The following is a 17727-nucleotide window of genomic DNA, read 5'->3' as shown; positions in this document are numbered from 1 at the left end:
AAAATCACTCTGAAGTCTGTAAGTGACAAGATCAAGAGTCTACAAAGTATTATATACAATGTCAGGGTGCTCAATATTCCTAAACAAGTAGTTTTCGACCCTTGTTTCAGAATCTTCTTTACAACTAGACATACATATCTGATAAAAGAGTACATAATTTTCAGAGTATATTTTAACTGTAAAATTTCTTCAAGTGCAGTATATGCCCCAGCTCATCAGAATCACCAGGGTTGAAGATGCTTACTAAAAAATGCAGATTCTAGGCTCTCACACCAGACCACTTGAAGTAGAAGCTCTTGGGATGGTGCCTGGAAATCGCCATTTAAAACTTGCTCTTCCAGGTGATTCTCTCCCCTTCCCTCCTACAAGGTATCACTCTGCTGTCCGGGGTTGAGGGCAGTGGTGTGATTATGGCTCACTGCAGCCTCAATCTTCTGGGCTTACGTGATCCTTCTACCTCAGTCTCTCAAATAGCAGGGACCACAGGCATGCACCACTACACCTAGCTAATTTTTTAATTTTTTTGTAGAGACAAGGTGTCCTTACGTTGGACAGGCTGGTCTCAAATTCCTGGGCTCAAGCCATCCTCCCACCTTGGCCTCCCAAAGTGCTGGGATTACAGGCATGAGCTACTGTGCCTGGCCCCAGGTGATACTAATGCATGCTAAAGAATCACTAAGTTATATTTAATACATAAAATTTTATGTAGATAGAAAGTAAGAGTTTTTTTTGCTACTTCTCCTGACACACCTGCAAAAAGATTTACTACTAGAAATTATCTTATTTTAAAAACTGTTGAGCTAGTTTAGGTTGACAGGCAAAAGAGTGATATATTCCTAAAGAATCTTATAAAGTTGAAGTTTTCCCTATTAATCAAGAAGAATGTTGCCACGTTACTAGTTTTAGAGACAGGACTTTTAAAATGCTTTATTTATTTATTTAGATGAAGTCTTGCTTTGCTCCACTGCAATATCTACCTCCCAGGTTCCAGGATTCTCCTGCCTCAGCCTCCTGGGTAGCTGAGATTACAGAGGCCTGCCACCATGCCCAGCTGATTTTTGTATTTTTAGTAGCAACAGGGGTTCACCATGTTGGCCAGGCTGGTCTTGAACTCCTGACCTCAAGTGATCCACTGACCTTAGCCTCCCAAAGTGCTGGGATTACAGGCGTGAGCCACCGCACCCAGCCAAAATGTTTTACATCTTAGATCTCATAATTTCATCTTAACCTTTTGCTGTTGCTTTTTAAATTTGGTAATTCCCCTTTAATAATTCTTATTCATGAAGATGAAAGAAACTAGTCATTCTTTCCCCTCCTGAATTATACAAGATAAAGATTTAATTACCTCCATTGTCAGTTGTCGTTGGGCATCTTTAGAAGCTTGCAGGTGAAGTTTTAGTTCTTCCTTCTCAATCACATGCTAACAACAGATTAAAAAAGACATGTGAAGCCTTTCCAAGTAAAATATAGTTATTTTCTTTTTTTTTTTTTTTGAGACGGAGTCTCTCTCTGTCGCCCAGGCTGGAGTGCAGTGGCACGATCTTGGCCCACTGCAAGCTCCGCTGCCTCCCAGGTTCACGCCATTGTCCTGCCTCAGCCTCCCAAGAAGCTGGGACTACAGGCGCCCGCCACCACGCCCAGCTAATTTTTTTGTATTTTTAGTAGAGACGGGGTTTCACCGTGTTCACCAGGATGGTCTCGATCTCCTGACCTTGTGAGCCGCCCGCCTCAGCCTCTCAAAGTGCTAGGATTACAGGCGTGAGCCACCACACCTGGCCAAATATAGTTATTTTCTTTCTTATAAAGACATGTGAAGAATTTCTCTCTGGGGTATCATCTTAAAGCCTATAAAAAGCTAACTTTTCAAAAGCTAAATAAGATGGGCATTCAAATACAAAGCCTATGAAGGTGTTCAGAGGACAATGGGCATGAGTCAATAATTTATACCACTTTCTGAGGAAGCGCTAACCCCATTTTACAAAGAGAAATAGTGACTTGAAAGTACTTATTCATGATATATTATATGACGTAAAGATGATTAAAACAGCAATCAGGGCATTTTAAAAGGGCAGGGACCATGTTTATTTTGCTTATTATATCTAGCACTTAGCATGGTGCAAGATACTATGTCAGTGCTTAACAAATATCTGTTGAATGAATGAATAAACCTACTTCTTTAAGTTTATGCTGAAGGTCTACAATCTGTGACAAAAGAGAGGAAATCTCTTCTTGGTATCGAATCAGCTCATCACTCTTCCCTGACAATTCTTCAGTCATTCTGGACATCTGAGCATTTGTTTCACCTTGGAAGCAAAAAAAAATTTTTTTTAATTAATATAAATGCAGAGAAGCAGTTAGCAAACTTTGACTTGTGAGTTAAATCTTGTTTTATAACAAGCACTGGACTGTTGTCAACAGATTTTTCTTTAACATAAAACAAACAAACAAAAAAAGCCAGAGACACCAATAGAGAAAAATAAAGGTTCTTCTGAAATAGGCTAATGCTGGGAATCGAATAGGAGTCAGTGAAGCTAAAAAGAGAGATGCCTTATAAAGGCAAGCAGGCTAAAGGTTTTGCTTCAATCCTTTTCTTTATGAAAACGATATTTGCTCAATCTTTTTCTTTATGGAGGAAAGAAGGCTGAAAGGAGAGCAAGTGCAAAGAGATAGTCTCATTCATTTCTTTGAGAACTCTTTAGGGACATAAAATCCCACAAGCAATGAAAATTAATCTTAACAAATCTAACAAAGGAACATTTCCAGAATGGAACAGTCACAATCTATAACAGAATGTGATAAAGCTATGGAAATGCTTCTGTAGGAGACAGACTTTCTGGCATATCCCTTTCAGGGATACGTGGCAAACTGAGTAAAGCCTCTAGAGCAATTATTATAGCCTGGCCTTCTTACATGCACATAGAATAGAGCCTTTAAAATTCCACTAGGAATTTATTCACTCTCTATTTCATATGAAAAATTTGATATGTAAATACAAGCAGAAAAGCTACTTCTCAGTGTCATATAAAGCTATTTTAAAATTGACAGACAGCTTCTAACATTTCAAAGGATGGCAATATAGAGGCAGGAGATCTGGATCTGAGAGCTCTTGGGCAAGTCATTTCCCGTATTTTAAGGTGTAAAAGGTGGGTAGTGGATTCATGGTGGAGGAGAAAATTCAATTTACATTCCTTCTGGTTCTCTAATATTCTGCTATTCTAAGATATCACATTTTGAAGCCCATAGCCCAAATGAATTGATGTGATATTATCATATCATTGCTTTCAATGTAAAAGGTTATATATAGTAGTCCCCTCTTATCTGTGGGGGATACATTCCAGGACCTGCAGTGGATACCTGAAACCACAGATAGTACTGAACTCTATACTATATATATTATGTGTTTTCCTAGAAATAAAATAACTATGATAAAGCTTAATTTATAAATTAGGCACAGTAAGAGGTTAATAACTATAATAAAACAATTATAACAATATTCCAGAACCCTCTGGGGCCATTACTAAGTATAATAAGGGTTACCTGAACACAAGCACTGCAATATTGCGATAATTGACCTGGTAACTGACGGCTACTAAGAGCTGGTTACTAAGTGACTGACAGGCAGGTAGGAGATACTGCGTGGAGATGTTGGACAAATGGATGATTCATATCCCGGGAAGTATGGAGTAGGATGGCACAACACTTCATCATGCTACTCAGAATGGCTCGCGATTTAAAACTCATGCATTGTTTATTTCTGGAATGTCTGATTTAATATTTTCAGACTGCAGTCCGGGCCATGGTTAATGGAAACGATGAGAAGTGAAACTGCAGGTAAGGGACGGCTGCTGTATTTACGGAGAAATTAAATATCTTTCTCCAGTGAAGCCAATCTTTTTCCAACTGATGTTTTAAAAAATTAGTTAACATTACCTCAAACTAAAACATACTCCTTTAAAGAAACATAACTGGCACTTTATACTCATTGATTGATAGGTTTTATGCCATCATTTAAGCTCTGGCTCTGCCACTTATCAGTTTTCTGACTTTGGCAAATCATCTTCCTCTATAGGACTATTTCCTCGTCAACAATATAAAAGCTTTGGTTCCTTTCACTCTAACATGCTATAACTTACTTATGAAACATAGGTCTGTAATGATAATTGCAATTTGAAATAAATGTATTTCTTAAAAATACATATGGTATCTTATTTAGGGCTGTAGGCTCAATGTGACATTCCAAGATTTTCAGTAACCATTTAAAATTGTTTCTTGAGATGCTTCTACTGAAACCAGTGATCTAACTTCTGAGGTGGAGATACCCTACCAAAGAATTGTCCAAAAGGTACAAAAGAGAGTGTGTTAATACTCACGAAGTTCTTTAACACAGTCGCTGACAAGTTGTTGTTCCTTTTCTTCATAGGTAACAGTTTCTGTCTTTATGTGACAAGCCTTCAAGAAAAAAAATCAGTATGTGACAATACCTTCTAGTCATTTTACAGAAATAACTACCAAAACCTTTTATTCTCATTTGAAGACTAAATTTCATCACTTACAAAGCAAAAAACCCAACAACCTGTTCATACATCTCTGCCTGGCTAATCCCTGGCCTTGGCTAAAATGATCCTTGCTTAAGTAGGACCTCCTCAATGCCCATACTATACAAGTTCACAGAATCTTGTAATTTTCTGACATAGCTCTTATCACAGTTGTAACTACTTAGTTACTTGTGTAAACTCCACAAGATACATTTTCTATCCTGTGACTTTCACTATTGTAACCTGCTACTAACCACTTTTCAGTGGGCTATAAGAACAATGGAAGGCAAGGCAAATACAGCTCCTTGTCCATGACTCTCTAATTGGAGTGCCAATAGCAAATCCTTACTTATGCTCAATAGTACCTGGACGTGAACTTTATAGCTTTTAAAGTAAAAGAAAATGGGAATTAGGTTGAACGTACCTTGGATCGAAGAGCCATATTCTCTTCTTCCAGTTCCTTGAGCTTTTCTTGCAGCATTTCCAACTGCAGCAACCCTTGAGATAAGCTAAAGGACTCATTGAACCGAAGAGGTGTAGAACAGCTGGAATCAGTTTCACTTTCTTCAGAAGCAATGGAGACAATTCGAAGTAACTCATCTTTCTTGGATAGCTCATGCTGCAGCTGATTAACCTGTCCACATAAAATGCTTGATTTTCATGTTCTTTATTTTGCATTATTTACAGCAATATAGCTTCTAATTCATGGAACAATTATTTTTCATCATAAAACAAAATCACAAAATCAGCTGATAGGTTTTACTGACTAATGCAACAAGTACTAAAAAGAGAATAACAAACCCTAGATACCTCCTAAGTTACAATTTTAGAGCATTAATTCAACAGTACAGCTTTTTTTCTACCCTAGGTGAGAAGAAAAGCCAATTTTCATATTGTATATATGATAGGAATATAGGAGAAAAATTCATCTAAGATAATAATACAGTCAAACTGTATTATTGAAAACACGACAAAACTGAAAAACCTTCAAAGTATCAGAACAGATCCCTACTTCAAATTCTTATCATAAGGGCTCATAATTTTAAGATGTATATCACTGTGCATGTCTTCCTAGGAGTACTGATTTTAGTTCTAGGAACAAATAGTTTCAACCTAAAGGCTCGCATGTTATAATCCATAATGCATTCATAAAATGCAAATGAAACCAGATAAAAATAACAAGTTACAGAAAATTTGAAATGTAACCATTCGAGTTAATAATAAATCAGTTCTTACTACAGATGTTTATTGCTATGGAATAAATATATTTTCAAAGTTTCTTTTTACTTTCTTCCTTTGTTTGGTTTTTGAATAAAGATGCCAAGATATTTGGGTAACTATTTTTTAAAAATAAATTTCAGATAAGATCACACACAAAGTCTACACAAAAGGGTATGGATAATTTTAATATGTAAGCAGGGTGCCACAGGTATTAGATACTTAATATAGACTTTAAGTTCACCAAGGTAGTCACGTGAGTTCTCCTCTGTACAATTAACATTTAATTTCTCTACTGATTAGTTTAATGGACATCGACAAACTCAACAAGTACTGGTGTTATTTATCTATTGCCACCATTTCAGGGACACCTAGGAAAATAAATTTTCAACTGCATAAAACTAATTATTTCATGCTGCAGATATTTGATCAAAGGCTTACTTGATCAAAGGCTTGTCCCAATTGCTCCTCCAGGGATTCATTCTGCTCAGATAAGACATGGTTCCGCTTTAAGAGAGCTTGTCCAATTCGAGCAGCGAGTTCCAGATCACGATCCCTCTGTTAAAATACCAAATACACCTTTTCTTTGAGTATAAACAAAATTACATGGCAGTTCAGAACTGCTGTGGTCAGTTTTGGTAAAGTCAAAAGCAATGTTCTAAAAAGCATCAAGATTCATTTTAATGCCCAGATACCACAAATAAACACAGGCTCTGGCACACAGGTAGTGCTTTAAACATTGGTCAAATGGATGACCATCACTGTTCTAAATGAAAGAGGACATCCCTTTTCTTGATATCAGGTGAGATTTATTGATCATCCTAGTAAATTAAGAGTCTAGCAACCCAAACTTTAAACTTACAATTTTTGGGAATTGGAAAATGAACATAGTCTTTAAAAATGATGGGGTCTGTACAGTAAAAGTTCAACAAATATTTGTTGAATGCAATTGTGTATCAAGCATGGTAATGATACAGAATTAGGTATTTAAAATACAGATCGGGTGGGTATGTAAAAAAAGTGTTCCATTTAGGGCAAAGCTATGTGCATTCAGCAGCTTAGAGGAAAGTGCAGCCAAGAGCTGTTGCCAACTGGTTCAAGAATGATGATATGAAATAAAATAGGAAGTAAAAGACTGGAAATTCTGAGGCCATAGGATTCTGCCTAGAGTATAGAGAAGAAAGAAGTCTAAAGAAGCTGGTGGTAATGATGCAGGGAAGTCTGTAGAAAAGTCAAGCAATAGGCTTCCACTCAGAGTCATTATTTCTGGACAGATAGTGATACTTGGCAAGGGCATAGGAATTCCACCTGTGTGGTAGTGGTGAAGACTGTATTCTGTAGGAGAGAAAACTGTCATTATACATCTCACTGCCTTGTATGTGATCTACTTACAGTAATTATTATATAAATAAAATTAAGCTTCTGTCCTTTCTCTCCATAGGCATATGAAAATGGAGGGATTATCTCCACATTTTTAAGGCTCATTTTAAATATACACTAAGTGGCATACATAGAAATCATTCTGGAGAGCTGAGGGGAGAGGGGAGAAGGATATGTTAGAGAAGACTGTCTTCCATAAGATCAACTGAAACAGGTACAAAGGGAGACCTCTACTGATTGCCAACTAGAGGAGATACACTATATATCAGAAATGCCATAGACAAAGTGAGCTCAAATCATAGCCCAAACTAAAAGTAAAAAGGGGAGATGTTCCAAACCGTAGGTATTGATTTGCAATGATAATGATACTGCTTTCTGAATGAGCAGCTCTGTTGTAGGGTAAGTAACAGCAGGGGTTATTTTAAAATGATTTTTTTTTTAAAGATTAATGCTTTTCTAGGAAGGGGAGGCCAGCCAACACCATTAAATAAATAATTAACTATAAATCCTCTATAGCATCATCATAATAATAAACTTCAGGAAACATTCTACTTTGAAGTATCAGTTGTTCCAGTAGTAATGACCTTATACAAAACAACCCAGAGCACATATAACATTTTCCATTTGATGTGCAAATTTGATCCTCAAGTTTTACCTTTTTGTACTGGAGAAAGAAAAGATATTCCTACCTCTGCCAGGAGATGTGTAACCATGTCGATGTCATTGTAAGTTTTGGTCATCTGCTCCACCCTGTCTGTGCCTAGAACTAATATAGTTAAAAACAACTATTTATAGGCTTTAGCAATAATGGAAAAATTTAAATATCAATAAGAATTGAGAGATAACAACAACAAAAACCTCAGGTTTTTACAAAAAGTCATTCAGGAGAATAAAAATATATGTGAAAAAAAGAAATGTTTCATGTATTAAGACACTCAAGAAATAGTCCAATCATTACAAACAAAGTGCATATCATACAATAATTAAGAAAGTATCAAATGATCATAAGGCAGTCACATCTTGACTATCTCCTATTTCCCTGGTAAGACAGGAAGTTTGGGACACTCACTTATGAGAATGATGGCTGGGAGAACGGATTGTTACTGATAGATTTATAGCCTAATCTAAAATAAAGTTACTAAGGGGTATTAGTGAGGGGTTATGCCGTTTATAAAGGAATTTAATTGGAATTCTGCTGTGATTATTTAACCATCTATGATCATCTACCACGTGAGCTATGTAAACAAGGAACAGGACTTGTAGGACTTTTTCTGGTTCTGTTATGAACCATTATTCCTTTAAGCTTAATTAAAAACCCTTTATCTGTATAAAAATATTCCTCCCATCCAGGTTTCAGCTATAAAATAAATTGTATGCTACATTATTAGTTGTATAATTCAAGCCCTGTATTTCTACACTTCACAAATTCAGGAATTGTCAATATACCTGGATAATTTAGTTCAAAAGAGAAGGGCAAATATGACTCCAATGATTCCAGTCACACTAAACAGTATCTTAAAGTTAATAATGCATAACAAAAGAGGGCTCTTTTGACTTTGAACATGATATGTTACTGCAAAACATAAATCTGTGTTTGACTTAGACTGCTTTTATTACAACTAGTTTGCCTTGAAGTGTGAAAAGGACAGGGGCTTTGGAGTACAAAAGCTGAATTCATAAATTTTAGTGAGCTGGAACAAGTCATTTAAGCCTTCTGAGATTCAGATAATAAATATGGAGGTGATAACACATCTCATGAGGTTATTAAGAAGATCAAATATGATATCTACTGAGCAATAAATTATTCGGTAAACTGCTAAGTATCATATAACTGTTTATAATTACTACTCCTAAACAGAGCTGGTAGGTATGAAATGATCCTGACTTCAAATTCTGAGTTGGCAGTAATTCGTAGTTCCATAGTCCCATCTTAACACTTTAGGGTATCCAAAAGACTGAGTATGAAGGGATATCATTAGATATGTTTTACTTTTATTTGAGCTTTTTATTTTCTCCCTAGCACCACTGATTAAAATGGATCTGGGAACTACCTATAGCTTAGTTATTAATAACAGCCTTATTCCTAGTTAAAAGTAAAACAAAGTGCTGGCTTGATGGTAATGAGGAGATAACTAAAAAGGATTTAAATTGAAAGTATAAAAATTTTTCTTAAAACCTAGAAATAAACATTTGTACTCCAAAAGAATTTATATTTACAAATAGAGAAACTAACACAATGATTTAACCACAGTGATAAGGGAAATAGACTTTTGGGCCTAAGGAATAGACACAGTATAATTTGGTAGCATAGCGGGAACAAAGGATTACATAATTAAGGCAAATACTTACAGTGAATGGTCTCCTCTACTTCTGGTCTCAATAACAAAATTAGGGGAAAAATATAAAATCAATATATCCATGCTCTAAACTAATTACAGAAAACCAGACAATGGTTGTAAACCTGAATGTAGTATAAAGCAATGACTCTTAACTCCAGATTCTGATTTAATTGATTTCAGGGAGCCTATGGCGCTGGTAGTATGTAGAAGATTCCCAGGTGTTGAAAATGACGTGGAGCCAGGAATTAAAATCACCAATCTAGGGTTAACACCCAAAGCAAAAATCAGGCATCCTATAGACTCAGTTAAAACCAGTTTTTATACAACTAGTTTAAAAACCACATGACATGATTGACCAGAGTTAAAGATGAAGTGGTAGATTTAACTTGGAGTAAGACTAGTAAGTTAAGGATATAAAAAACAACTGTGAACCACAAGTCATATATGATGAAAGGGGAATAAAAAAATGAAGGACACAGTAACACAGTAAAGAAATGTTTAGAAAAAAATATGTTTTAGTGAGGAGGTATGAAAATATATTTCCTATAAATGCTTACCATCTGTTACACCATAAAAATTTAAAGCTGAACCTTAAGAAGTTATCTAGTTTAATGATCTTACTTTCCTGTATGAGGAATCTTCTCTGAGAGAAATTATGTGGCATGTTCAAGACCGCGAAGAAAGTTATTAGTGGCAAAGCTGGGATTTTAGTATGGAGATGATGAGATGATAATAACGCTCATCTTACAAGGTCATTAGAAAAAACTCAGATGATTTAGGAGTCCAGTAATAAGCTCTTTCCACTTTGCTGCTATTTCTACCGCAGCCCCACTAAGAACATAAAAAAGTCCTTGTCGAATGAAATACCAGCATATACATCTGTGAATGCATGTTATATAATAAAACAGTATAGATCCCAATTTTGCTTTTTAAAGTGTGAGCATATCTTTCAATATAGATATTTATATTTATATTCAATCCTTCAATATAGATATTTATAAAATATCTATATTGAAGAGAGCCTGGAAGGATATATATTAAAATGTTAACAGTAGTTATCTCTGGGTAAGGATTATGGCTGATCTGTTTTCTTTTCAGTGTTTCGCCAATTTTCCATAAAGAACAAATGTTATCTTTCCAAACAGAAAAAAAAAACAGAAAACAAAAAACAAAAAAAACTCCACAAAAACCCAGCAACCCTTGTTAAAAAGTTTCAAAAAAGCAAAAATGAACTTTAAAATGCGTAAGTATTTGTTACGGCAAAGAAGTTATATAGTGCAATCAGAATTTTCAAATTCTTACATTGTATGCGCAGCCTAGATACTACCAACTCACAAAAGCTGGGCCTCTTCAATCTCACAGAAAGATGTCAGGCACAAAACAGAAAGGAACACAATGGATTTTTCTCTCTGCAGTGGAATCAGTTCTGTCTTCTCTTCCTTAACACAACACTCCTGATAAAGGCATGCTGCTTGGACCGATTCCAAAAGTACTCAGGGCAAAACTCTTAAGTGTTTAATGTCTTGGCATTTAGACACTGTAATTCAATGCTTCAAAAACCACACACTAGTTCTTCATCATAATTCTGTAACCAAGAATGTAGAGATAGCCAAGCAGGTTGTCTTTGTTAAAATCAATCCTATCAAAACATATTTTCCCTTCAGTTTTCAGTTGCTGAAAATATGTTAAATGATACAGAAATTAGCAACGATCCTTGCTTATTTCCAGACATGCACTTTCCTAACTCTCTAAAAAAGTATTTATACATCAGGGAGATGATAGATATTTTTACAGAACAATTTTGCAACTTGTTTCCAGAGGTTGTTAATTAATGTGCAATATTTTTGGTGTAATATTTGAAGAATCTAATGTTCCTGAAAATATGGGGTGGGAGTTTAACATACATAAGCACTTCACTAATCCTTACTTTATGTTCTAGCCCTGCACAATTTCACAGTAACCGGCTCAATCTCAGATTATTTTCAGGATGGGAAACACCGCTGATAATCTATTCTAGCATCTGTCATTTACATGAGATGGTGCTTGATAGTTCTCTCATATGTCCCTTTTCAAGATCTAAAGTTTTTACCCCAATTATTGAATTCCAAAAAGAATTCTAATCCTGCAGCACTCTCCAACGTTCTCACACCAAAACCAACAAAAACAACAACAACAAAATAGAAATGAAACACAAACAGTGCCCACATGGCATAGTAAAAGCTACAATAGCTCCTGACAACTACAGGCCAGTCCTGAGGTTTTAACCCTAAAGAAGCGACCACAGCCATTGCTGCTATGATACAGCAAACATTTCTGCCTTCAAAATGACTGAGAGAAACTGATGATACACACCATCTAGGGCAGTCTTTCTCAACAGGATTCCAGGGCAGAATCAGGCCCTACAGACCATTTGAATGACAATTTTCTCAATTCTCCCAAGGACTGTACAAAGCTAGTACCTGGTGCATGGATGATAAGGCAATCCATTGTACAAACGCTAAGTGTCTTAGGGTATATAGCTTAATTCTCTTGTGGAACCGAAGGAGAGAGTTTATCTAGGGGAAAAATAAATCTGCTAACCTCTATGACTGGGCTTATGGTTAACGCTTCCTGAACTTCATCTGTCATATGTTCTTTTCTGCCAGTACAGGTTAATAATTTTTGAGGGCAGAGCCTGAGGAAAAGTATACCTACTAATTGGAAGTAATAATTTCTATGACCATATTTATCTGCAAAATTACACACTCTCTTCAATTCCTTAATTCTCCTATTAATGTCACTGTGAAATGGCCATTTACTTTGGTTGGCAACGCTTTGTATCAGTGGTTCTCAAACTTGAGTGTGCATCAGTATCACCAGGAAGCCTCTTTAAAACACAGATAGCTAGGACTGTCTCACTCAGAGTCTCTAACTTTGTAGGTGGAGTAGGGGGCCCAAGAACATGAATTTCTAGCAATTTCTCAAGTGACATTGATTGCAGGGGTCCATATTTTGAGAACCACTGCCTAAAATAAAACTTACATAATCAATCATTTTCCCCCCTCTTACGCCTTAGGAAGTGGTAAAGGTGATCCTCTATCACCAAATAAAACCCCCTGAAAGAATCATGTTTCTAACATTAGCCTTTAAATGAATAAACGGTACAGTCTGTAACGTGTTCTGATTGCATGGCTCCCCCACAGCTCACTCTGGGAGTCAGTCTTAATAAAATCAAGAAAACCCTGGGGTGGCCTGTTCTGCAGGTAAAACACTTTTTGACCATCTTAAACTTTACATGTGTGTGGCAGGGAATGGGATTGATCGATTGATTTTTTTGCCCACTCATTGCTCTCCCAGTGGTCTATCTTAAAAGTAAACAATGTCTTTCTGGATTGGGTGACTTCAGAGAACTACCTACTCCTCCCCATTTCTTGTGAGACAGGTTCCGAAGCTCAAATGCTGGCTACGTTTCCTTCCAAATCACTATCTTCTCACAGCTCTTTCAATTTCTTTGTGTTATGTAAGAAAGAAAGTGCCTTTGCCTGTGCCGCCTTTTTACTAGGTGTTAAAATTCATTTTAATAAGCACAAGTATCCACTGGCATGTGAGAGGTAGAGATATGTCCAAAGTAACCCAGGGAGCTGAGCTCTAGGATGGTCTGCCAGGGTACATCGCAATTATTCAAAATCACAAATCTTGAAATCTCAGAGGGATAGAAAACTGTGGGAAAGGGTGAGAGAATGTGTTGTATCTTCCTTTTTAAACCTTGGTCAATTTGCTAAATAAAATAAATCATTTAGCTTTTACATTCATAAGGTGTAAATGCATAATGAAGTTTATATGTGATTTAACTATTAACCTTTAAAATAACAGTGGAATTTAAAGTACAGTGCAAAGGTAAATTATCAGTATCATCCTAGCTTATTTGCTTCATGATCTTAGGTATATCATATATAGTTCAATTTTCAAACTGTTGAAGTGAAAATAGTACCATTACACTAAAGAAATAGGATAGTTTTCCAGAACCCTGAAGTACAGGTCAGTATCATCCTATTAATCTCAAGTTTTAAATTGCTCCCTTGGACACTATCATTTTGTAAAAAGTCTTGGAAAGTATTTTAAATTTTGCCTTTTATTTTCTAGGCTTTTTACTTATAATTCATCCTAAAAGTTAACTCCATTAAATCATGATCTAAGACTACTTTCTAGCTATAGTTTTGCCGCTCAGTAGCTGAGAGGACAAAGAACAAATAAACTGAAGGGCACTTTCTGTGATACTTTATCAAAATAATGACAAACTAAATTTATCCATATGAAATTTCAGTTTGAAAGTTCTCAGCAATTTAGGCCGGGTGTGGTGGCTCACACCTGTAATCTCACCACTCTGGGAGGCCGAGGCGGGAGGATCGCAAGGTCAGGAGTTCCAGACCAGCCTGACCAACATGGTGAAACCTCGTGTCTACTAAAAATACAAAAATTAGCTGGCATGGTGGGGTGCGCCTGTAATCCCAGCTACTCAGGAGGCTGAGGCAGGACAATCGCTTGAACCTGGCGGGGCAGAGGTTGCAGTGAGGTGAGATCGTGCCACTGTACTCCAGCCTGGGCAACAGAGCGAGACTCCGTCTCAAAAAAAAGAAAAGAAAGTTCTCAGAAATGTAAACACTCAAGGAACAAAGGGAACCAGAAATAAGAAACACTGTTCCTTCTAAAAACGATTTTCCAGAAAAATCTCAAGCAAGCAAATTCTCAAACTAAAATGTCAAGAAAACCTTTGGAGCCTTAATTTAACTATTTAAAAGAAATATTAAGAACAAAAACACAATTGTATTTGGGCTTCTTGATATTTCAGTTTCTGAAATAATGTTTATACATTATTTATATTTATACATCAATAACAATCTGGCATTAAAACACTACAGCACTCACTGGGCTTCTTGATATTTCAGTTTCAGCTGAAACAATGTTTATAATTTTTTTTGAGTAGTAAGAAGTTCTAAGAAACGACTAGGAAAAAATTCTAGGAAACTAGTGCTAAAAACAAGTTAATGATTACGATGAAAATGAGTATTGCACAATAGTCATTCTCCAACGACAATCTGGCATTAAACACTGAAGCACTCACTGGGAAAATGTCTAGGATCTGATGCAATCACCTACTTAATTCTAATTAAAGGAATTTCACAAACATATCAATATTGAACTCATAAGATTTTATTATATATTCTAATAGCTACTGTGCACACAACATTTTTTACCAAATGAATTTTTAGAAGAGTAATTTCAGCCTTAATGCAGATTTTTGGGATAAAATCAAATGCAAAAAGGTCTCCATATTTCGAAGTTCAAAAATTTCCTTGTCCTTTCTAATAGCTTGGTGTAAAACAGACCTATTTTTAGGACAAATCTGGCTCAGTCTCTCACTTAGGAATCCTTAAATAATAAATATTACTATATAGTGTATATTTATTTCTCCTGGCATTATTAAAACTTCTTATATATCTAAGAACTATGCTTAATTATGCTGACATAATTCTTGTGACTGTGTTTAATAAAGATATTAATAAAGATAAAAGTCAAAAGCTGATAGCTTAGGATACCAAACTACTGGGATAATAAATGTTGACAGTTATAAAGGAATATTAAAACTTTAAATCACTTACTTCGCTTTTAAAAAGTTCCCTTTTCTACTCAGTCTGAGGAAAATATCAAGTCATGAAAACATCTAAGTATGTTTGCAACACTGGACACTGAGAGTCCTAAGGATGACAAACTTTCTGCATTCAGACATAACACAGAATTATCTCTTCCTGTGAAATCAGTTCACATGAAAGTAGGTATACACTGAACATTGGCTATTAAACATCAATGCTTTAAAAATCAATACCAAGATACCCATGATCATTACTTCAATGCACAGACTAAAAGAGTAAAAAAATACTCACTCATATAGCGGAAAGTCTCTTCAGCAAGGACTGGAGAGAGGGCATCAGATGCATGTTGCTGCTGGTGTGGAGACTGAGTCCAGTCTTGATTTTCATATAGAAAGAGAGTGTCTACTTTTAGCCTATACTGTGGTAGTTGTTCTTCTAGCAGACTCACCAGCTCAACTTCAGGGAGATCCTCATTGGAGCAGACATCTGAAGAGGAGAGTCTATGTAAATGAATCCAATATACTTCAACTTTTACTAGGCTACAGAGAAAATTGATGAAAATTAGTTTTTCTAAAGTAGGACAACCAAAGAAATATTAGACAAGATCATTTCTCCACTGATTTTTATTAGTATATCTTAGTAGTATAGTTTTTTTTTCTTTTAGAGAACTTCTAAAGTAAAAATGATGGTACACATTTTTTTGACAGTAATTTTTAAAAAGTATTTTTAATTGACACATAATAATTGGATATATTTATGGGGTACATGTGATATTTTGACACCTGTATACAATGTATAATGATCAAATCAGGGTAATTAGCACATTCCTTACCTCAAGCATTTATCATTTCTTTGCATTGAGGACATTCAAAATCCTACCTTTTATCTGTTTGAAAATATACAACAAATTATTGCCAAGTATAGCCACCCTATGGTGCTAAAGAATACTGGAACTTATTCCACCTATCCAGCTGTAATTTTGTATCTGTTAACCAACATCTCCTGATCCCTCCTTCCTGCTACCCTTCCTAGCCTCTAGTAATCACTATTCTACTCTCTACTTCCAGATCAACTTTGTCAGCTTCCACATGAGTGAGAACATGCAGATACCACAAATCTGAATTACATACTATCTAAATATATTGCTTAGTGACTATAACTATGCTTTTTTTGATTTTTAATTTTTTAATTTTTTAATTTTAGGTTCAGGGGCATATGTGCAGGTTTGTTATATAGGTAAACTCGTGTCATGGGGGTTTGTTGTACAGATTATTTTTCACCCAGGTACTAGGTCTAGTAACCCAACAGTTATTTTTTCTGATCCTCTCCATCTTCCCACCCTCATCCCTCACATACGCCTGTCTGCTGTTCCTGTCTTTATAACTGTGCTTTTGAAGTTTAGAATTAATTTGTAGAAATTTCATATTTTCTCCCTATCAACCTATTTAGTACTGTTTAAAAGAGGCCTATGCCTCTGAAGCAGCAGCAGGCTGCTTAATTTTTAAACAGTATTTTTAATTGACACAAAATAATTGGATATATACTTTTTAAAAACAAAGTGAAAGGGGTCTGATCTCAACTTACATGCTTGGGGGAAAAGCAATACAAAGCAACCAGCAGAAAATAGTTTCAAAGGGATAAAATGATATGCTTTTTAATAACAAAATTTGAATTCTGTGGATGATTCTTCAAAATCTGGAAAAATTACATTTTAGTATATTCTCATAGTCACTAAATGTTTTTAAAAATTGCATTAAATTTTACTGAGCACTGGCACTGAAATAAGTACTTTATCATTTTTATTTTAAAGAAATGGTACATCTAAATCTCAAAACATGTGAGGTGAAGAAAATCGGAAAGGGGAGGGAAAAAAAAGTTTCCTCTAAAAAATCTTCCCTATCCTTCACATAATATAAATTTAATATGGTATAGCGATAGTTCTGGTCTGAGTCCTGACTCTACACATACCACAACGTGACACTGGGTAAGTTACCTCAACTCTAACCCTCAGTTTCCTCATCTGTAAAATGGAGAAGGTACTTACCTCCTAGGTTATATGAATTAAATGAGACAAATGCATGAAAAATACTTGTATTTAGTACAATGCCTTGCACACTGTGGAGGCACTCTATCAATGTCAGCTTCTTTTTTTTTTTTTTTTTTAGAGAAGTAAAGTTTATTACATTTGAAACAATACAGCAATCTCAAAAGTTTACCCATTAAATACAGTTTAATTCTTACAAATCTCCTTTTGAAAATGCAATTCATATATGCTGCAACCTCAGAAGTTTGAATTTGAAATGAAATATGAAGTTAGTAGTCGGGAAAATCACATCCGAGTGCTTTGTCAAATATCCAAACAAATCAGCATATACCTAAGTGATTCTAAATATATCCAAGTGAATGCAGAAAAATGCATTACCATTTGAGGCAGACCATGCTAAAATATAATTTACAATGATTAGTTTGCATTTAAGATGGTTAGCCAATGAAATGTAGGTTAAGTTAAATTTTGTAGTATTTGCTCAGTCTCTTTGTACTAAACATTAGTTCATCTGAAAAGTAAGTTTGGAAAAAGCAAATAACCTGATCCCTTTATGCTTATCATTTTCTCACTGTCATCTT

General features: G+C 35.4%; 1 protein-coding gene across 1 annotated transcript in view; it reads right to left on the bottom strand.

The window, feature by feature from the left end:
• TRAK2 (trafficking protein, kinesin binding 2) overlaps positions 1-17727 on the bottom strand; it is a 95208-nt gene that overhangs the window by 30281 nt on the left and 47200 nt on the right. Inside the window, exons 3-9 of the mRNA XM_011950006.1 lie at positions 15394-15588; positions 7823-7899; positions 6195-6311; positions 4960-5169; positions 4371-4449; positions 2173-2303; positions 1346-1420 (exon numbers count right to left, since the gene is read on the bottom strand). Coding sequence (XP_011805396.1) covers positions 1346-1420; positions 2173-2303; positions 4371-4449; positions 4960-5169; positions 6195-6311; positions 7823-7899; positions 15394-15588 — 884 coding nt within the window. The remainder of the gene's footprint in view (positions 1-1345; positions 1421-2172; positions 2304-4370; positions 4450-4959; positions 5170-6194; positions 6312-7822; positions 7900-15393; positions 15589-17727) is intronic.

Source organism: Colobus angolensis, unplaced genomic scaffold, assembly GCF_000951035.1.
Source record: "Colobus angolensis palliatus isolate OR3802 unplaced genomic scaffold, Cang.pa_1.0 Scaffold30, whole genome shotgun sequence".
In the NCBI taxonomy this organism is placed as follows: domain Eukaryota; kingdom Metazoa; phylum Chordata; class Mammalia; order Primates; family Cercopithecidae; genus Colobus; species Colobus angolensis.
This window is presented reverse-complemented; position numbering and strand designations above follow the sequence as displayed.